The 22,818-nt window shown below is 42.8% G+C and overlaps 1 protein-coding gene across 2 annotated transcripts in view; it reads left to right on the forward strand.

Annotated features, from left to right (window-relative positions):
- Positions 1–22,595, forward strand: part of LOC308269222 (liver carboxylesterase 1-like) — a gene marked incomplete at both ends in the record, with an annotated part of 43,938 nt that extends 21,343 nt beyond the window's left edge. For both annotated transcript variants that reach the window (XM_080704477.1, XM_080704478.1), the window contains 6 exons: positions 7,387–7,527; positions 8,660–8,740; positions 8,996–9,143; positions 20,669–20,800; positions 22,085–22,157; positions 22,412–22,595. In XM_080704477.1, coding sequence (XP_080560603.1) covers positions 7,387–7,527; positions 8,660–8,740; positions 8,996–9,143; positions 20,669–20,800; positions 22,085–22,157; positions 22,412–22,595 — 759 coding nt within the window. The remainder of the gene's footprint in view (positions 1–7,386; positions 7,528–8,659; positions 8,741–8,995; positions 9,144–20,668; positions 20,801–22,084; positions 22,158–22,411) is intronic.
- Between the last annotated feature and the right edge of the window lie 223 nt (positions 22,596–22,818).

A 22,818-nucleotide genomic window follows, 5' to 3' on the forward strand; every position in this document is an offset into this window, starting at 1 on the left:
AGCCTTCCATTCCAATTATAAAATTGAAAAATAAAAAAAATCAAATATGTATTGTGTTTGATATTGGTCAGAGTTAAGAATAAAAGAAATTATTAAATGATCACATAATTGGCCAGTGGTTTGGCTGTGAATTATGGGGTCCAGGGATGATTACAGGAGCAGCTAACCTTTGAGTCAAACTTTAGAAGCAAGGGAGGGAAGAAAACCAGCTGTTAGGCAAGGGTACAGGGTGTTTCTGGCAGAGAGCATAGTACATGAAAAGACCCTGACACAGGAGGCCCTGAGTGTGGAGTGGAGGCAGAGAGGGAGAAGCAGGCTGGAAACTGAGGAGATTATAGAAGAGTGGGATTCCCAGTGGATGTACTTTGATTGTGATTAGTTTGGAGAATGAGATGTCAGAGGGCTCTGAGCTGAGCACTGCTGTGATTTCAGGTTGCGCAAGGGTCCATCTCACTGCAATGTGTGATCACTCAGTAGGTAAAAGGCAGGGCAGGAGCAGAGAGAGCAGCTGGGAGGCCAGAGCCCCAGAGACACAGGGACACAGGTGAGGGGTGCTGGTATCCTAGACCATGGCCATAGCAATAGGGTAACAGGAAGTGATGGAGTCTGGATATTATTGAAGCAATTGTTCACAGGACTTGCAGATGGACAAGGTATGAGGTATGAAAAGAGAAGAAAATGATGCTCTGAGTTCTCATACCCAAGCCAGGCAATGCCCGGGGCTTCACTGTCTATCTTTAGGACTTTATTTATTTATTTATTTATTTATTTATTTATTTTTGGTGGTACTGGGGTTCCTGGAAGCTCTTCTACCTCCGTGCTACACTCCCAGACCTATTTTTACATTTTTATTTGGAAACAGGGTCTCCTAAGCCAGCGTGCACGGCTGGCTTCGAACCTGCGTGATCCTCCTGTCTCTGCCTCCCAAGCGCGGGGATTACAAGCGTGCGCCACCACGCCCGGCTTAGGACTTTAATTTATTGTCTCTTTTCTTCCTCTCTCTACTCTCATGCCCCATAATGTCATCAGAACTATCTTTCCAAACACAAGTTAGAGGATGTCATCTCCTTCACAGAAGCCTGTCCTTGCTTACAGGACAAACCCCTTTCCTCCACTGATCTTGTCTTCAAAACATACTTCAGTGCAAGAGATTCACCAGATGTTATTCAGAAAGCAAGCACCATCACCTGATCATATCTCTTGTGTTTTCCAAGAGGCATTTCTCCAGCCCAAGAATTTTTGGGGATCCTAGAATTAGACCTGCACAGTGATACCTGTGATCCTTTACTGATGACCTTCCCACTTCTTGGAAATTCCCAGCCTTTACTTTATTGGTCAATAGTGTTAGTACCTAAGGCCCTCTGGTGATGGCAAACGCACCTGTTCCACATGGCCTGTGAGGATTTTTCTTTAGATGAGCTGCTGCTCTTGCTGGGCATTCCTCTCTGAATTGCATAGCCTATCTAAGGAAGAACTAGTTGCATCCAGATTCTTCTATATATTGATAGCCTATAGGAGTTGGATTTGTCCCTTGTCAATCATTTATTCATCTCAAATATGAATTAAGTCTCAGTTTAGGCACCTTGAATGGTGCATTCAATATTTCCACAAAGCTAACCATTTATGTAAAAGAGTTTTAGTTTAAATATAGATAGACATAGTCAACTGTTATTAATCATCGATTCTATATTTGTGGCTTTATTTTCATGTTGTGTCATGATTAGAGACATTTGCAATATATATGCAGAGATGAGAGCCTGAGTTGAATGAAGCCACATAACCTTTGAGTTTCACCAAGGAAATATCTGAGTATTTTGCCTCATCTCTCATAGTAACAAGTGTCCTTTTGGTTTATTTAATGCCACATTTTTTGCAATTTTGCAATTATTTTTCTTTTCTGAGTGATATATCTGTTAAAAATGGCTGTCAAGCATAATGATGAATTTAGTTTTCCTAAAAACAGAAGGCTTAATATACTCATAAAGAAAATAAAATTGTTAGCTAAGCTTCATTCATTCTTGGTTTGTGGGGCTGTGGCTAAAAGTTCCCCATTAATGAAGTTACAATAGTATACATGCAAAAGGGAAAGAAGAGATTTGCCTATCTGCAGATGAGGCCATTCTTGAAAGTCCTAATATAACATTGATAGTGTGTGATACAGCTGTGGAAGAGGTGAAAGCAGCTACACTTTTGGATTCATAAGGTGATGAATTTTTTATTTTTTAACATATTTTTATCAGTGCATTTTAGTCAAACATCTCAACGGAATACAAAATTTGTAAGGTTATACAAGCACACATCGCCCAATTAGACCTTCATCCAATCCCCATCCTATTTCCTCCCCCTCCCTCGATCCCATGCATGATTTAGTGATTGACTTTGATATATCTGTTTAAGTACATCATGTGCTTTAAAGAGATTCTATCTTCCCCCCTCCCATCCCTTCTGATAGGTCACCTTAATTGTTCCTCCATAGGGCCATTTCTTCAACTAGATTTTCTATTACCCATTTTTTCTACTTTTTGCATATTGGGGAAAGCATCTGATTTTTTTATTTTTGTGATATTTCCCTGTGGATGCTGCATTGCAGGCTCCGATTCCATTCTCGAAGGCCCCAGCATTGGCCTCGCCTCATGGCAGGCTCCGATTCCAGCCTTTCTGGCCCCAGCCCCAGCCTTGCCACCTGGCATGCTCCGATCCCCACCTCAGAGGCCCCAGCACTAACCTTGCCTTATGGCAGTCTTCTATCCCAGCCTCGCAGGCCCCTGTACTGACCTTGCCACATGGCAGGCTCCAACACTGGCCTTGCCTCACAGTAGGCTCCAATTCCAGCCTTGTTGGCCCCAGCACCGGCCTCACCGCACGGCAGCTCCAGTCCTGGCCTCGGAGGCTCCAGCACTGGCCTTGCCTTATGGCAGGCTCCTATCCCAGCATTACTGGCCCTAGCTCCTGCCTCACCGCTCAGGCAGGCTTCGATCCTGGCCTTGCTGGCTCCAGCACCAGCCTATCTGCATGGCAGGCTTCAATTCTGCCTCACTGGCCCTGGCACCAGCCTTGCCACATGGCAGGCTCTGATCCCGGCCTTGCTAGCCCTGGCACCTGTCTCACCACGTTGCAGGATCCGATCCTGGCCTCGGAGGCCACTGAACTGGCCTTGCCTTATGGCTCGCTCCTATCCTGGCCTCGATGGCACCAGCACTGGCCTCACCACATGACAGCTTTGGCAACCCACGCACCATCCATGCTTTATGGCAGGCTCCAATCCGGGCCTCACTGGCCCCGGCACCAGCCTCACTGCATGACAGTCTCCTATCCCAGCCTCGGAGGCCTCAGCACTGACCTTGCCATAAGGCTGGCTCCTATCCTAGCCTTGCTGGCCCTAGCACCGGCCTCAACCCACGGCAGGCTCTCATCCTGGCTTCGGAAGCCCCAGCACCGGCCTTGCCTCATGGCAGGCTCTGATCTCAGTCTCACTTGCTCCAGCACTGGGCTTGCCACATGGCAGGCTCTGATCCCAGCCTCAGAGGCCACAGCACTGGCCCTGTTGCATGGCAGGCTTCAATCCCAGCCTCGCTGGCCCCAGCACCAGCCTTGTCCCATGGCAAGCTTTGATCCTGGCCTCGCTGGCCCTGGCACTGGCCTCACCACATGGCAGTCTCCTATATCAGCTTCAGAGGCCCCAGCACTGGCCTTGCCTTACAGCAGGCTCCTATCCTGACTTTGCTGGCCCTAGCACTGGCCTCTCCGCACAGCAGACTCCAATCCCGGCCTCAGAGGCCACAGCACCATCCTTGCCTTATGGCAGGCTCCAATCTTGGTCCCGGAGGCCCCAACACTGGCCTCATCGCACAACAGGCTCAGATCCCAGCCTCGGAGGCCCCAACACTGGCCTCGCTGCATGGCAGGCTCTGATCCTGGCCTCACTGGCCCCAGTATCAGCCTCGCTGCAAAGCAGGCTTCAATCCTGGCCTTGGAAGTTCCAGAACCAACCTTGCCTCATGGGAGGCTTCAATCCCAGCCTTGGAGGCCTCAGCACTGGCCTTGCCTTATGGCAGGCTCCAATCCCAGCCTGGAAGGCCCAGCACTGGCCGCGCCATAAGGTAGGCTCCAATCCTGGCCTCCTTGGCCCCAGCACCAGCCTTGCCTCCCAGTAGGCTCCTATCCTGGCCTCAGAGGTCCCGGCACCTGCCTCACTGTGCTGCAGGCTCTGGTCTCTGTCACTGTGAGCAGGTCATCTACAGATGTTCCTTTTTTTCTTCCAGTTTTTTTTTTTTTTTTTAATATGAGAAAGCAGTACATGTCTTTTGCAAAAGCTGGGAGCCAGAATAACTGGTGGCAATGAATTTTGTCTCCTCTCTCAAGGCAGAGAGGGGAGTCCACAGCTTGACTACAGAGAACAGGCTCTGCTGTTCCTCATGTACCCTGGCCTCTGGCACTGCACAGAGGAGCATGGTGGCCATGAAGGCTGATGTCTCCCAGAACACACAGCATGGCAGCCCAACACAGCCATGCAGGGCTCCCTCTGATATGCCCCAAACACTTACTACTTAGTTCAAGGTGGATTGGATCAGCCACCGCTGCCGTCTTGGTTCTCTCCCAAACAACTTTCCCACACAGCATATTGTCCAGAATTCCCAAGGATGCGCAGTGGTAGCAGTCTCCCTTTGGGGAGATTTCTTCAAAAGATCAGGGTATATTGGATTAGATCTCTGCCTCTCTTAATTACCGGCTGCCACCACCACCACCTCTGCCGTAGCCACAGCTGCCGCTGCCATCCCCACCACCTCTGCTGCTATCCCCATCTCAGTTCTCTCCCACACACTTTTCTCACACAGCATGTTGTCCAGAATTTCTGAGCATGCATGGTAGTAGCAGCCTTCCTTTGTGGAGATTTCTTCCAAAGTTCATCATGTATTGGATCAGATCTCTGCCTCCCAATTACTGGCAGCCCCCGAAGCCAGTATCATCATCTCAGTTCTCTCCAAAACACTTTTCCCACACAGCATGTTGTATGGAATTCCTGAGCATGCACAGTGGTAGCAGCCTAACATTGGGTAGATTTCTTCCAAAGTTCAAGGTGGATTGAATCAGATCTCTGCCTCTGCAGCCACTGCCACCATCTCGGTTCTCTCTCAAGCAACTTTCCCTCACAGCATATTGTCCAGAATTTCCAAGGATGTGAAGCGGTAGCAGTCTACCTTTGGGGAGATTTCTTCAAAAGATCAGGGTGGATTGGATAAGATCTCTGCTTCTCCTAATTACTGGCCACCACCACCACCACCTCCGGTCCCACCGCCACCACTGCCACCGCTGCCGCTGCTACCCCTATCTCAGTTCTCTCCCACACATTTTTCTCACAAAGCATGTTGTCCAGAATTTCTGAGCATGCACAGTGGTAGCAGACTTCCTTTGTGGAGATTTCTACCAAAGTTCAAGGTGGATTGGATCAGATCTCTGCCTCTCCCAATTACTGGTCACCTCCACTGTCTTGGTTCTTCTCTCAAACAACTTTCCCACACAGCATATTGTCCAGAATTCCCAAACATATGCAGTGGTAGCAGTCTACCTTTGGGGCGATTTCTTCAAAAGTTCAAGGTGGATTGGATTGGATCTCTGCCTCTCCTAAATACTGGCTGCAGCTGCTGCCCCTGTCACCATCGCCATCCTCCTGGGGTTCTTCCCTAAGCACCTTCCTTACAGGGTATGATGTCCAGAATTCCTAAGCATGTGCGGCAGGAGCAGTCCCCCTTCATGGAGATTTTTTTCCAAAAGTTCAAGGTGGATTGGATAGGATTTGTCTGCATTTCCTGAGTACTGGCTGCCACCGTTGCCATCTTGATTCCTCCCTAATATTTTTAATAAGAGAAGACAGTATGTGTATTTTGAAGAGGTTGTGAGACTGAGCACTCAGCAGCAATGAATTTTATCTCCCCTCCAAGGGCAAAGGCCACAGACTCATCACATAGAGCAGGATCTGCTATTCCAAGCGCACCATGGCCCCCAGCTCTGCATAGAGAAGCTCGGCGGCCAGGCACGCTGAGTTCCACAGGATGAGGCTGGGCTTCCTGCCCAGCACTTCTGGGCTCCCTCCAACATGCCCGGATCATTTTCCTTACAAGGTATGTTGTTAAGAATTCCCCAGCATACTCAGCTAAAGCAGTGTTATCTCTAATCTCTTCTGAGATGTTCTTCCAAAAATTACTTTTCTTGTGTGGCCGGCACCTCATTGTCATCTTGCTTCTAATTCCACCATTATCCACTCTCTCTCCTGTATTCTAGATAGGAAGTCATGGCTGGAAATGCCTGCTTAAATTGTCCCAATCAGATATTAAACCAAAACCTGGTGTGCAGGGCTTCTCCAAGGAATGCATGTCATATTCAGAGGCCATGGTCGCCACTGTGACCGCGGCCGCCGCTGTGTTGCCAGGAGGTGATGAATTTTTTTAAATGCACAGTGGACAGCATGGTTCTCAAGCAAAAGCCAAAGAAAATTACAAATACAATACACAGATTCTGGAAAATTTCATGCTGTCTTCAGCCTGTGTTTTATACTGAATAAATAGTACATGTAGCTAGTTCTTTGTAAGGATTCTATATTGTGTAAAACAAGGGTGATGAGAATTTAGCATCTCTAAGCTCACAGAGCACGATCTCTAGAATTTCCTTTGGAATAATGGTTAGTATTTGCTAATTCATTATTCATTTACAGACATGACTATCATGAATATATACATATATGTAATATAAGTGCATATGTATATCAAATCTACTACTATTCTATATAAACTATCATATTTAGTATGTTACAGATTATGATATTCTGTATAGAACTATATTATGCTATATTATATATTATACTGTACTATATACAATATCATTAAAACCTCTTATCGCCGGACATGGTGGAGCAAGCTTGTAATCCCCGCACTTGGGAGGCGAAGACAGGAGGATCACGCAGGTTCGAAGCCAGTCACGCTGGCTTAGGAGACCCTGTTTCAAAAAAAAAAAAAAAAATATATATATATATATATATATATATATATATATATATATATAGTAGGTCTGAGAGTATATCCTGGAGGTAGAAAGGTTTCCAGGAACCCCAGTACCACCAAAAAACCCCTTTTATCATGTATATATGTATGAATCTACTACTTAAATATATATTTTTATAGCCATCTTCTTCTCACCACCAGCTTCTCAGTCAAAGTCCTAGTCCCCATATCTCACAAACTTAGTCCCCTTGATAAGCACTGAGATTCTATGGCCACTGCTCACAACCACAGGGGCCTATCTGCTGGCTAAGCTGTCACACAGGCAGAGGAGGAAACATGGGTGGTACATGGCATGGGGTAATTATAAACACTATACTTCTCTCTTCCCTAGAGCTATCCTTACCTTGCCACCGTAATTGATGGAGTAGTGCTGCTGAAGACACCTGAAGAGATTCTAGCTGAGAAGAATTTCAACACTGTGCCCTATATTGTGGGAATCAATAAGCAAGAGTTTGGCTGGATCATTCCAATGGTGAGAATGTAAGGGTTCCTTAGACAGATGTACCACATACAATCAACAATCTTCCCTCCATCATCTGGCCAATGAGTTCTTTCACATCTGTTCTGAGTCCAGGGAAGACATCTCCATTGGCATCAGTTGACATTTTCTTGAAAAATTTCTTCAGGATAGCACAACTATCAGCTGGGTGGTACAATCCAGGGAATCCATCTTCTTAAATAATTTTTTGACTGGCTTCACATTAAAACTCCTGAAATCCCCAGGATGAAAGGGCCTGTGCAAGTGGAAAGCTGTTCAAAAAGTACTATAATCCCAGTACTTGGGAGGCTGAGACAGGAGGATCACAGATTCAGAGAAGCCTCCGTAAATTAGCTAGGCCCTCAGCAACTTAGCCTGACTCTCAGCAATCTAGTGAGATCCTGTTTCATAATAAAATATAAAATAGGGCTGAGGGTTATCTCAGTAGTAGAATGTCCCTGTGTTCCAGCACCAGTTCCACACAAAAAATAAATTAATTGCTCTAAGATTCAGTCCAATGGCCTTTCTACTCATCATTACATTTTGATTGGAGAAGAGGCAGTTTCATCTGAAATTACTGAGCTTTCTCAGGCAGGCATTTTAGAAAGTATTGGCTCATCCAGGGACATGTCTTTAAGCGAATAAAGCCAGGCTAGAGTCAGGTCAAGTCTCTGTGTACAGAAGTTATACAAGTTTATTATATGCAGAGAGTTTGGCAGTTCTCACTTAAGAAGAATTTCAGATATTCTGTAAAAGGACTAAAGCCATGATAGTGGAATTTGGCTTCCTCAGTCATCTGAGTCTGTGATGTCTGGTCTGTGCCCTATGTCCTGAGCCTCAACATCAATGCTACCTGGGCCTATATGGCCTACATGATCTCTCACTACCTGGAAAATATAATTTTTCCTACTATAATAAAGACATATGCTTAAGCAGTTCACCTTACACCCTTTTAGTTTCTGTATTTTAGTCCATTTGTTTTGTTGATGTCTTTCAAACTTCTAAAGACCATGTACATTGAGGCCCAAAGAGGTGCCTTCATTCTGTAATAGATTGCTTTGTTTGCCTGTTTAGTTCCTCCTGTTACTTCCTGATGACTCACAAATGCTCAACAAATTTTTAACAGCTAATGGGCTACCCACTCTCCGAAGGCAAACTGGATCAGAAGACGGCCACCTCACTCCTGTGGAAATCCTATCCAACTGCGGTAAGAGTTGAAGGAATCATGGGAATTGGCTAAGAATCAAAGAGGGCTGAGGCTTGCCTTAAATCACAGACTAATTCAAGGGCAGGAAAGAAACAAAATGGATCTGGATTTCTGTACCCATTTCTTCTGCTTGTCTCACTTCACCACAGCAGGAGGGAAATGCATAGGGCTCAAGAGGGTCACAACCCATGAAACCTGCTTAACAGGCTGGAGCTGCTCTCTAAACTGGGTGGTCACTCCCTTACTACATTTCAGAACATCTCTGAGGAGCTGACTCCAGTGATCACTGAGAAGTATTTAGGAGGGACAGATGATCCCGCCAGAAAGAAAGATCGGTTCCTGGACTTGATGGCAGATTTAACATTTGGTATCCCATCTGTGATTATGGCCCGTGGACACAGAGGTGAGTCCTAGAGGTTGGATGGGCGAGAGACTGTGATCCACCAGCTCCAGTGTCACACCAAACATCTCCCAGCATTGACAAATGTCGAAACCAATGCAGGTCAGCATAAGGCCTGGAGGGGTGCAGTGTCCTATTGTCCATATGACCTGGGGAGGGACGCTGTACTATTTTGGCATCTACTAGCAGCAGACTCTGAGGAAAGGACCCAAAAGCGACTTGTTATTCTGGAAGTTTATATCTGTCAGCATTTTTGTAGCCATAATCTAAAGATCAGACCACATAACTTAGAAGATTTATTTTCTTACAGTTTGGGCTCAGTCCATGTGAAGCTAGACATGAGGCATGGCAGAGGGAGAACATATGGGCTGTGTTCACATCATGGAAGCCTGAAGCAAGAGAGAGCAATCAGGAGGAGGAGGAACCATATATATATAAACCCCAAGGTCACACTCCTAGGGGTCACCTTGTCTAACCACATCCTACAGACTACCCGGTACTACCCAGGTAAATCCAGTACAATGGATTTATCCACTTCTGGGATTACAACCTTCATGACTTAATCATATCACCTGCAAACATGAATAAATTAGCTCTTTAGTGACATTTGTAGGTAACAATGGTGATCCCACAATTCACCATTATAGATATATGGAAATGTCAAGGAAAAGAAATAGCAGCTAATCAATGAGGCACTACCATGTACATGACCCTGGTGGACATGAGATATGAGGTAGCCCCTAGCAGAGGGCTCCTTCCCTAACATTATGGTGGTATGTGAGACTAGAGGTGAGGATTAAAAGATGGGTCTTGGAAGGTTTTCAAGGTCAGAGTTAGTTCTAAAGTAGTTTGTTAACTAGTTATGCTAAGGAAAGAGTAGGATTCAGGGATAGGATTATGAGGGTTATCTAGGACCAAGAAGGAAAAAGAAGGGCACTAGGAGGTGCAGGTTTGGAGATGTGGTGATTCTCAATATCTCTTCTTGTTTTTGTCTATTTTGGTGTGCCCTGAGGTCTGGCTTTCTTTGTGGCAAGCTGAGGACCAAGTCTGGTTCTATCAAATGTCATTCCAACATTTACCCAAGGCTGTATGTGTGGTGTGAGGCTAGGGATGCATGAGCTCTCCTTAGGGGAAGTCTCTTAAGTTTCTTTTCATTTACTCCTTTTATTTATTTATTTACTTATTTACTTATTATTATTATTATTATTATTATTATTATTATTATTATTATTTGGAGTACTGGGGATTGAACCAAGGGAGCATTCTACCTCTGAGCTATACCCAGACGTTTTTTTTTTTAATCTTTATTTTGAAACACAGTCTCACTGAATTACAAAGGGACTTACTAAGTAGCTGAGGCTGTCCTCAAACAATGATCTGCCTGTCTCAGCCTCGCAAATGCACCGCCATGCCTGCCTTGCACTTTTTTTCTTTTTTTGGTGGCCCTGGGGTTCCTGGAAACCCTTCTACCTCCAGGCTACACTCCCAGACCTATTTTATATTTTTTATTTCGAAACAGGGTCTCTTAAGCCAGAAAGGCTGGCTTTAAACCAGCGCAATCCTCCTTTCTCTGCCTCCCAAGCATGGGGATTACAAGCATGTGCCACCACCCCCAGCCACTTTTTATTCTTTTCTTTCTGCAGTTACACTTAGATTTGAACAGCTGCAGATAAAAAATTAGATTGGTGAGTAGAGTGCAATGGAATATTATGAGAGTAAGAGAGTGACAGAGAGAAACACAGCAAGCATTTATATAACATTTTAAATTGTAAATAAATAAAATATGTATTTTTAAAAATTTTGATTGGTCCATTGTATTAATACATCATAATGGCTTAAATAACTTGTATACACATACATGCACACATCACCCAGTTAGCCCCTAACCAATAAAATATATTTGAATAAATTCATTTGGTATATAATGTTTATGAATAATTGTTTTAGGTTAATCACTTCAAGCTGATTAATATACCAAAACCTCAGATAACTTCTATTTTTATTCTGAGATTTAAAATATTCTTTCTTAGAAAATTTTAATATGCAATACTCTATTATTAACTACTTTTACACAATGTATAGTAGAACTAAAAAAGAAAAAAGAAAAAGACTTTTCCTGACATTTTAAGCTTTTACCATTTTTCTCTTTCTTTCACTTATATAACTACCACATTTTACTCTTCTTTATTTTTTTTATTGGTGCATTATATTCATACAACTTATTGGGGTAAAAAACTTGTGTGTACAAACATGTACTCATCGCTGATTTAACCCCTACCCAAATCCCACCCCATTCCCTCCCCGTCCCTCCCTCCCTTGCTTGGCTTAGTGATTGACTTCGATATGTTTAAGTACATTGTGAGCTTTAGAGATTTTCCTCTTCCCCCCTCATTTCTCCTCCTTTAGGTTGACTTGTTTGCTCCTCTTTTCTCCCTAATTCTCACATATTAGGGAAAGCATCTGATTTCTTATTTTTTGTGCCTGACTAATCTCACTTAGCATAATGTCCTCCAGTTCCATCCATTTCCCTGAAAATGATGTAATTGAGTTTTTTTTGATGGCTGAGTAAAATTCCATTGTGTACATATCCCACAGTTTTGTAATCCATTCATCTGTTGATGGACATCTTGGCTGGTTCCATAGTTTGGCTATGGTGAATTGTGCAGCTGTGAACATAGATACACATGCATTAGTTTGGTAGTTTGGTTTCTTTTCTTTTGGGTAGATACCCAACAGTGGTGTTGCTGGATCAAATGGTAGATTTGTTCCCATTCTTCTGAGGATTCTCCATACTGTTTTCCAAAGTGGTTGCACTAATTTGCAATCCCACCAACAATGTCTTAGAGTTCCCACTTCTCCACATCCTCGCCAGCATCTGTTGTTTGTGTTTTGAATGATGGCCATTCTAGTTGGAGTTAGGTGAAATCTCAGGGTAGTTTTGATTTGCATCTCTCTGATTGCCAGTGATGTTGAGCATTTTTTCATGCATTTATTGGCCATTTGAATTTCTTCTTTTGTGAAGTGTCTATTTAGTTCATTTGCCCATTTTGTTATTGGATGCTTTGTTTTCTTAGTGTTGATTTTCTTGAGTTCTCTGTATATTCTAGATATTAGTCCTGTATCAGTGGTGTAGGTGGCAAAAGTCTTCTCCCTTTCTGTTGGCTCTCGATTGAGATTCTTGATAGTTTCCTTTGCTGAACAGAAGTTCTTCAGTTTCATGCAATCCCATGTATTGATTCTCCTTTTAATTTGTTGTGCCTTTGGGTCTTGTTGAGGAAATTTTTGTCTGTGCCTATGTGTTGTAGTGTTGGACCTATGCCCTCTTCAAGGAGCTTCAAAGTCTCTGGTTTAATTTCCAAGTCTTTGATCCATCGTGAGTTGACTTTTGTACAGGGTGAAAAAGTGGGATTAACATCCAATTTTCTGCATATGGTTAACCAGTTTTGCCAACACCATTTGTTGAACAGGCAATCTTTTTTCCATTGTATGTTTTTGGCCTCTTTGTCAAAAATCAATTGGTTGAAAGTGTGTGGACTTGTTCTGGGTCTTCTATTCTGCTCCATTGGTCTATATATCTGATCTTTTGCCAGTACCATGCTGTTTTTATTACAATGGCTTTGTAGTATAGTTTAAAGTCAGGTATTGTGATTCCTCCTGCGTGGTTTTTGTTGCTGAGAACTACCTTGGCTATTCTGGGCTTTTTGTTATTCCAGATAAATTTAAGGACTGATTTTTCTATGTCTGTGAAGAATGATCTTGGTAGTTTAATGGGCATTGCATTAAATCTGTATATCACTTTTGGGAGGATGGCCATTTTAATGATATTTATTCTGCCAATCCATGAACATGGAAGGTTATTCCATCTTCTAATATATTCTTCGATTTATTTTTTCAGTGTTTTATAATTTTCTTTGTAGAGATCTTTTACCTCCTTGGTCAAGTTTATTCCTAAGTATTTTATTTTTTTGTGGGAGATCCTGAGTGGAAGTGTTTTCTGAATTTCTTTTTCAGTGGATTTATGGTTGTTGTACAGGAAAGCTTCTGATTTTTTAAGATTGATTTTGTATCCAGATACCTTGCTGAATTTGTTGATCAGTTCTATAAGCCTTTTGGTTGAGTTTGTTGGGTTTTCTAAATATAGTATCATGTCATCTGCAAATAGTGAAAGCTTAAGTTCTTCTTTTCCTATTTGTACTCCTTTGATTTCCTTTTCTTGCCTTATTGCTCTGGCTAGAGTCTCTAGTACTACATTGAAGAGAAGTGGTGATAGTGGACATCCTTGTCTCGTTCCAGTTTTTAGGGGAAATTCTTGAAGTTTTTCCCCATTTAATATGATGTTGGCAGTGGGCTTATTGTAGATTGCCTTAATAATGTTGAGATGTGTTCCTTCTATTTCAATTCTCTGCAGTGTTTTTATCATAAATGGATGTTGAATTTTATCAAATGCTTTTTCAGCATCTATTGAGATGATCATGTGGTTTTTGTCTTTGATTCTGTTTATATGATGAATTACATGGATTGATTTTCGTATATTGAACCAGCCTTGCATCCCTGGGATGAACCCTACCTGGTCATGGTGAATGATTTTCTTGATGTGGTTTTGAATGCGTGTTGCTAGTATTTTGTTTAATAGTTTTGCATGCAAGCTCATCAGAGATATAGGCCTGTAGTTTTCCTTCCTTGAACTGTCTTTATTCGGTTTGGATATTAGTGTGATGTTGGCTTCATAGAATGCATTTGGGAGAGTTCCGGTTTTTTCTATTTCCCGAAATAGTTTGAGTAGTATTGGGATTAGTTCTCCTATAAAGGTTTTATAGAATTCACTTGGGAAACCATCTGGTCCTGGGCTTTTCTTTGATGGTAAGCTCTTTATTGCTATTTCAATCTCTTTGATTGTTATTGGTTGGTTTAAGTGTTCTATATCTTCTTGACTCAGTTTAGGAAGGTTGTATTTATCTAGGAAGTTGTCAATTTCCTCCAGATTTTCCATTTTGTTGGAGTATAGTTTTTCAAAGTAGTTTCTGATAATCCTCTGGATTTCTATGCTGTCAGTAGTAATGTCTCCTTTTTCATCCCTTATCTTCATAATTTGGGTTGATTCTCTCTTTTTTTTAGTTAGGTTGGCTAGTGGTTTATCAATCTCGTTAATTTTTTCAAGAAACCAGCTTTTGGTTTTGTTGATTTTCTGTATTGTTTTTTTATTCTCTATTTCATTAATTTCTGCTCTAATATTAATAATTTCCCGTCTTCTGCTGGCTTTGGGGTTCAATTGTTCCTGCTTTTCAAGGGCTTTGAGTTGTGTCATAAGGCTATTTATTTGAAGATTTTCTGTTTTTCTTATGTGAACACTCAGTGCTATAAATTTTCCTCTTAATACTGCCTTCAAAGTGTCCCAGAGGTTTTGATATGCTGTTTCTTTATTTTCATTTGTTTCTAGAAATTTCTTGATTTCACCTCTTACATCTTCTATGACCCATTCTTCATTCAAAAGTGTGGTGTTCAGTCTCCACATGTTTATGTTGTTTCTCTGGGTCTTCTTATAGTTGATTTCTAGTTTCATTCCATTATGGTCTGAAATGACACAGGGAAGTATGTAACATTTTTTAAATTTGCTAGTGCTCATTTTGTGTCCCAGGATGTGATCTATTTTGGAGAAGGTTCCATGAGCAGCTGAGAAAAATGTAAACTCTGCTGTAGTTGGGTGAAATATTCTATATGTGTCCAACAGGTCCATTTGGTTAATGGTGTTCTTTAAGTTCTGAGGCATCTTTACTGACCCTTTTTCTGGAAGATCGGTCTAGTATTGTGAGAGGTGTGTTGAAGTCTCCCAGTATTATTGTGTTGGGATTTATGTGTGACTTCATATCACAAAGAGTTTGATTTATGAAAGTAGCTGCCCCTATGTTTGGGGCATAGATGTTGATTATTGTTATTTCCTCTTGCTGGACTATTCCTTTTACCAGTAAAATGTGACCTTCTTTGTCTCTTCTAATAAGTTTGGGTTTGAAGTCTAACTTGTCTGATATCCTAGTTGCTACTCCTGCTTGTCTTCGAGTACCATTAGCATGGATTACCTTGCTCCAGCCCTTTACCTTGAGTTTGTTCCTATCTTTACTTGTAAGGTGTGTTTCTTGTAAGCAGCAGATGGATGGATTCTGGCTTTTAATCCATTTTGCCACTTTATGTCTTTTTATTGGGGAGTTGAGGCCGTTTACATTCAGTGTGATTATAGAGAGATAATTTTTAATTCCCAACATGTTAAGATCTTATTTTCTGTTTGAGATACTGTTTATTCTTCTTTGCTTAGTTGTCTTCTGGATGAGAATTCTTGTTTCTTTGGTTCTGGCGTGTATTACCCATTTCCTCTTTGCAGTTAATCTCCTTGAGTATTTTCTCTAGCGCTGGTTTTGAAGACATAAATTCCTTCAGTTACTGTTTGTCATGGAAGCTTCTTATTTCCCCATCTAATTTGATGGATAGTTTTGCTGGGTAGGAAATTTTTGGCTGGAAGTTGTTTTCTTTCAAAGTTTGGAATATGTTACTCCAAGCCCTTCTGGCTTTCATAACTTGGTTTGGGAAGTCTGGAGTGATTCTAATTGGTTTGCCTCTGTATGTCACATGGCCTTTTGTTTTTGTTGCCTTTAAGATTCTCTCCTTGGCTTCCACATTAGTCATTTTGACAATTATGTGGCGTGGGGATCCTCTTCTCTGATCCTGTCTAAAGGGAGTTCTATAAGTTTCCTGGACCTGTGTATCGACCTCTTGCTCTATGTTTGGAAAATTTTCTGCTATTACTTCCTTGAAGAGATTGTTGATCCCTTTGGTTTCACCTTCTTTTCCCTCCTCTATTCCAATTATTCTTAGGTTAGCTCTCTTGAAATGGGCCCATATTTCTTCAATATCAGATTCCTGCTGTTGGATATTTTTTCCTAGATTAGAAACTATGCGTTCATTTTTGGAATGATCATCTTCTAAGAGCGAGATTCTATTCTCCATGTGGTCTAATCTGTTGTTTATACTTTGAATTGAAGCCTTTACTTCATTAATTGCATCCTTTATCTCTCTTTGGCTCTCTCTGAATTCTTTTCGAAGCACCTCTATTCTTTCTAAAGTTATTTTCCTAATTTGATCTTCTAGAGATCTTTGGGTTTCTGTGTTATCAGATTCTGATGTTGTGGGGTTGTTGGCATTCACTGCTCCATTGTTATTTCTCTTTCCCATGATTTTGGAAGTTTGTGCCTTCTCTGGGTTCTTCCCTGAGTCACTACGAGTTCACTTAAGATGCTCTGGATCTCGTGTCTGTGGTATCTCCATCACCACTACTCCTTTACTGGGTTGTATCACAAAGTCTCAGACCCAGGGAGTCAATCAAGCCTGTTTAGACTGTGGGGGGTGCCAAGTTGGGCGTTCTCCAGTGGGGAGTTGTGACTATGGTATGATATCTCTGCCACTGCCACTCCCCCACTGGGCTGCACTGCTAAAATCTCCGACCCAGGGAGACTATCTGCGCAAGTCCCTGGGAGTGCAGTACTGGGATTTCTCCCCTAGAGGCCGCAATTTGACTCACGGTTGTTGAGTGCACTGATGGAGCTGTAGTGAACTCGGTGGATTCGCTGCTGCCGCCACTGGCAATATGGCACCACTGCCACGCCCTCGGCCGTGATGCGGCATATTTCTTCTCTGGTTTTGAACTCCGCTCTGAGTCCTTGCCAGTTGTGCTGTGCCCGGCCCTTGGGAGCTTTAGATGTTCCCTGCACCAAAAAAACTGCTGACTGCCGCCCGGCTGTTCAGCACCTGCTCACCTCGGCTCACTGTCCACCCCTCCTCTCAGGCGCCTGGTGGCTGGTTGAGTGGGTTGGTCTAGGGCCGTCCGGTGAACTCACCGCTGCCGCCAGCAGTAAGACGCTGCTTCTGCATCCTAGGCCGCGAGGCCAGAGTACCTCCTCTCTGGATTTGATCTCTGTTTTGAGTCTCCCTCCTCTCTGGAGCCTGGTGCTGCTAGGGGAGATGTAGGCCGCGCCACTCCGGCCGCTCTGCACCGCGGCTCTGGCTGCTCCGCACCACAGCTCTGGCCACTCCGGCTGCTCTGGCCGCTCTGCACCGCGGGTCTGGCCACTCCGGCTGTTCTGTGACGTGGCTCTGGCTGCTCCGGCTGCTCTGGCTGCTCTGCTCGGCTGCTCTGGCTGCTCCGCTCGGCTGTTCTGGCCGCTCTGCTCGGCTGCTCCAGCTGCTCCACTCCGCGGCTCTGGCCACTCCGCACCGCCGCTCCAGCCAATCTGCGCTGCGGCTGTGGCTGCTCCGACTCTTCTGGCCGCTCTGCTCGGCTGCTCTGAACCGCGGCTTCGGCTGCTCTGCACCGCGGGTCTGGCCACTCCGGCCGCTCAGGCGGTTCCGAGACGCGGCTCTGGCTGCTCCGGCTGCTCAGGCCACTCTGCTCCGCGGCTCCCCCCAATCCGCGCTGCAGCTCTGGCCGCTCCGGCTGCTCTGGCCGCTCCGCTCCGCGGCACTTCAGGCTGGTTTTTTTTCCGGTGTCTTGATTTTCCAGCCCTTTTTCTCTGTCCCTTGTATTTACCATTTTTATTTCTTTGCTGGTGGTGTTTTCTGGCTCTGAAAGGCGCTGGTTTTGTGGTAGTAGAGTTGGATTGCTAGCGGGACTTGTAAGTGCCGCTTTCCTCCGTCGCCATCTTCCCGGAAGTCTACTCTTCTTTATTATTCAGTTGTTTTTGATTCCCCACATAAGTGAGAAAATGTAATATTTGTTTTTCTGTGCCTGACTTTTTTTTTGTGTGTGTGGTACTAAGGGTGGAACCCAGGGGCTTTCTACCTCCGGGATATAGTCCCAGGCCTATTTTATATTTTATTTGGAAACAGGGTCTCACTAAGTTGCTGAGAGCCTCACTAAGTAGCTGAGGCCGGCTTCAAACCTGCGCGATCCTCCTATCTCAGCCTCCCAAGCACTGGGATTACAAGTGTGCGGCACCATGCCTGGTTATTTTCTCTTTTTATTTTGTGCTTCTACTCAAAAATTTTCTTTGTGGCCATTCTAAGGCTTATACAGAACATCTTACATCTATAATTAGTCTATTCTAAACTGATAACAGCTTTACTTTGCATATAAAACCTTACTTTTACTCTCAGGCATACTCTCTTTTATACTTTTAATGTCAAAATTTACATCACTGTGACAGAACAATTTATTTTAACTGTGGTTGACCATTTGTTTTAGCTACAGTTAGTATTTTAACCTTCGTCCTGGGTACAAAATTGCTTTGTAAAATATCATTACAGTCTTAGAGTATTCAGAATATGGCTATTTTATTGATATCAGTAGTTTTGTGCTTTCTTGTGCTTAGTGTTATTCATTAAAATTTTTGTTTAAATTAAAGTTCTTTATAACAATTCCTATAAGGCCTTTGTAGAGGCAATGATAGCCATTAGCTTCTGTTTTTCTGGGGAAATTATTTCTCCTTATTTTTGAAACATAGCTTCTCTAGATAAACTATTCTATGTTGATAAATTTATTGTCTGCAATGTGCTGTTGTTGTTTTTGCACACCTATGTATATGATATGTTTCTGACATTTTGATGCTCCTGGAATATTTGTTGTTTTGGTAGTTTGGTTGGTTGGTTGGTTTTTTGGTGGTACTGGGGTTCCTGGAAGCCCTTGTATCTCCAGCCTACATTCCCAGAACTATTTTATACTTTTATTTGGAAACAGGGTCTTTTAAGCCAGAGCAACTGCAGCTAGCTTTGAACCTGTGAGATCCTCCTGTCTCCGCCTCCCAAGCGCGGGGATTACAAGCGTGGGCCACCACACCCGGGAGTTTGGTTATTTTAATATTGGTTAATATTAAGTGAAGATTTCAATATTTGTTGTACCTAGTTTTAGCACTAATCCTAAGTTAGAAAAGTTTTCAGGATTAATTTTTTGAAATATACTTTTGGCTCTTTACCTCTTTCTTCTCCCTTGGAAGCTACTATTAGACAAGTACTTGATCTTTTGATGGTGTCCCATTGTCTCTGCTTTTTGTTGTTGTTGTTGTTGCTCAAGATTTTAAACATATTCTCTATTTTCTCTTGAAATTTTTTGTTGTGATTATAGAAATTTTCTAAATCTCTATGCTTTTGGGCAAAAAGTTTTCTGTAAGTTTCCAGGGGCACCGTGCTACCTAAAATAAGTTTTCTCATTAATAAAAGTTAATTCTTCTCTTTTTTAATTTCTTTCTAAAATGTTTGAGTTGAAGAGGCAAGGTTAGACCTTCCCTTCAGCAAGTTCTGTTTACTTTGAAGAAGATATTTAATAAGTGGATTTGCTTATTAAATGGATTTGTTTATTAAAAGAAGAGTGATTGCTTCTTCCAAGTGGAACCTCTAGATGACTCAAGGGTGTAATGATACAGACTGAAGAGACAATTAAGTACACGACTCTTTATCTTCATGTAGGGATGACATATATTGTAAAATACTTTATTGAATTAAGATTTAATGAAGGGTAGTAATTATAGTATATTACAAATAACATATCACAAGTAGGCCTGTATGAAAATCTTGAAAAATTTTCTCTGCGTGGTGGTATCTCATTTTTCTTCATTTTTCAATTTTACTATATCCATATTAGGGGAAAAACTGGAAAATTTCTCCACCAGCCTGATTTCTCTCCTAAAGTGACTCATTAATAGACCATTAATGGGCATTATGACCAGTGCAAACTGCTGAGGTCCCTGAAGGAGTCTCTTAAGTTCTTCCTTACAGAACAGTGATTGTCAGGTGTAATGAGCCACTATGCTGGAAAAGTGGCATCTCCTTAGGGAATAGAGAGGAAGGCTTTGGTTATGAGATAACATGGAAGAGAAGAGAATAGGAAGATAAGAGAGGTCAGGAATAGAAAATGACCACCCCCCCATTGCCGTCCCTCAGCTTTCAGAACACCTTACTACCTTGTAACACTTCCCTGGCCAAGCAGGAAGCAGGATATGTGAGGAGGATGAAATATAAAACATTGATTTGGGGGGTATTCTGAAACATAAGAATAATATATTATATATATATATATATATATATATATATATATATATATATATGTGTGTGTGTGTGTGTGTGTGTGTGTGTGTGTGTGTGTTGTATTTGAGTATCCTCATGTTTAGACAAGCAGCTTGTATTTGCTTAACTCTTAATACGTGAGAACAATCAGTACTGGAAATGCTCAAAACTGAGCTGAATAGAAGACACCTATTATTACATTGGAGACATTCTTGAAATGAATGAGCGTGAGTGTGTGTTTCAACAAAACACATCTAGTGCATTTCTTTAGTGCATTTTATTCATTCTCTGTCCTTCAGTTAACATCAGGCTGAAATCCCAACACCACCTCAACCAGCTATGCATCCTTAACCAAGTCACTGGACTTCCCTGAAATTGTGCTTCTATCTGTTATCATAATAATTAATATCCCATACAGTTGGAGATCTGGATATCACCAAGGTATGTGTCTGGTAACGTCAACTGTGCATAAATTCATGTCTTCTCAGATGCTGGAGCTCCTACATACATGTATGAATATCAGTATCGCCCAAGCTTCTCATCAGACATGAAACCCAAGACAGTAATAGCAGATCATGGAGATGAGCTCTTCTCAGTATTTGGTGCTCCATTTTTAAAAGGTAATAACTCTTGCTGGCTATGAGCTTGGGGATAGCAATTCTAGCTTCCAGTGCTAGTTTGGTGGCCTTGAACAAGTTTCTCCTTCTATCTTGATCTTTACTTCCTGAATAAGATAACAGGATTTAACTAAGGTGTGGTGGTGCACACTTGTAATTCCAGTATATGGCTGGCTATGAATAGAGGATTGCAGATTCAAGCCAGCCTTGGAACTTAATGAGCTCTCAGCAACTTAGTGAGAACTTATTTTAAAAAATATATATGACAGGCCGGGCGTGGTGGCGCACGCTTGTAATCCCCGCGCTTGGGAGGCAGAGACAGTAGGATCGCGCAGGTTCGAAGCCATCCGCGCGCGCTGGCTTATGAGACCCTGTTTCCAAATAAAAAAGTATAAAAAATAGGTCTGGGAGTGTAGCCCGGAGGTAGAAGGGCTTCCAGGAACCCCAGTACCACCAAAAAAAAAAAAACAAACAAACAAAAATATATATGACAGGGCTGAAATTCATGGGGCAGTCCCAAGTCTTTCTCCTGCTGTAACATACATGAAGGAGAATGTATGTTCTTGTACCCCTAGCCATAGTCACATTCAGAATTCTGATTGGTGGCATCAAAAGAAAATTGAGGGAAAACCTGCAGAGCTGTGTCCTGGGGCAAGAATGTCACTGCTTTATTTCCCACTCAGAAGAGCATATCAGAATTTGACCCAGGGTGAGGTTAGAACTGGTGCTAAACCTGTGTGATGTGCATCCATCTGTCTGTCTATCTAAACACCATATATTTTATCAACAAGATATTTAATAGGATATGTAAAAAAAAGCCTTGCACAAATTTCTTTAATAATTATAAGTGCTTTCATATGAGCTGTGATTCAACGCAAGGTTATTCATAACACCTGCGCCTACAGGAATCTCCAAGGTGGGTGATTCTATAGGACCTTGGCAGTTCTGATATTTCTTCTGACTCTCTTATAAGTTGGTATGTATAGGAGATTGAGAAAACACTCATCATCTAGCAATCCTGTGAAGAAGAATGTGGTATTATGACCCTGAGTTTGCAAAGAGGGCAGGTGAGCCTGGGAGTAAAATTAGCCAGTCACATGCAGGCCCTGGGTCAGCCACTCCCAAGCTGAGCACACACACCAGGTAAGAGGATCTTCTTACAAAGCAGATGTGACCAGGAGGTGTAGAGTAAGGGTCAAGATTGCATCTTTCCAAAGCTCACAGGCTGCTGCTGCTGGTTCTAAACTTCACTTGGAGTAACAGAGGTTTTTTCTTTCTTCCCCACAGAGGGAGCCTCAGAAGAGGAGACCAACCTCAGCAAGATGGTGATGAGATTCTGGGCCAACTTTGCTCGAAATGGGTAAGAATTGTGGCACAGGGATGACAGGGCTCTTGGCAGGGTGTGGGGGGCATACCTGTTGGAAATGATCAAAACCAAGACCCTGTAAAAATCCTACTCTGACACTGAACCTACAGCCTGTCATGTAAGATGTAAAGACACCTTTTCAAGAGGTGTATGTGCATTTGGGATTGGAAAATCCAGGGGATTCCTGATGATGTCAGTGAAATGTGAGAAATTCAAGCATCTTTGGAAACTTTCTATTCTGTTTTTAGGAATCCCAATGGTCAAGGGCTACCCCATTGGCCACAGTATGACCAGAAAGAAGGCTACCTGCAGATCGGTACCACCACCCAGGCATCCCAGAAGCTGAAAGACAAGGAAGTGGCTTTCTGGACTGAGCTGAAGGCCAAGGAGGCAGCAGAGAAGCCTCCCCAGAGAGAGCACATTGAGCTGTGAATGGGAGGCTCAGCAGCCTCCGGAGAATGGAGTCACCAAGAGAGGTGCACTGTGTGCATCCTATTGTGGAGGCTAGAGAATGTGAGGTGGTGCGGGCAGAGGCCTGGGAGTGGGAATTGTGTACTTGAGGGATAAGTTTGGAAAGTAAATGTTCTTTTGGAGAAAAAAATCAGTGTCTTTGCCTTGACTAGAGATAAATTCAAATCTGAGAGTTGTAGAAAAC

Source organism: Muscardinus avellanarius, assembly GCF_963383645.1.
Source record: "Muscardinus avellanarius genome assembly, chromosome: 10".
NCBI lineage: Eukaryota > Metazoa > Chordata > Mammalia > Rodentia > Gliridae > Muscardinus > Muscardinus avellanarius.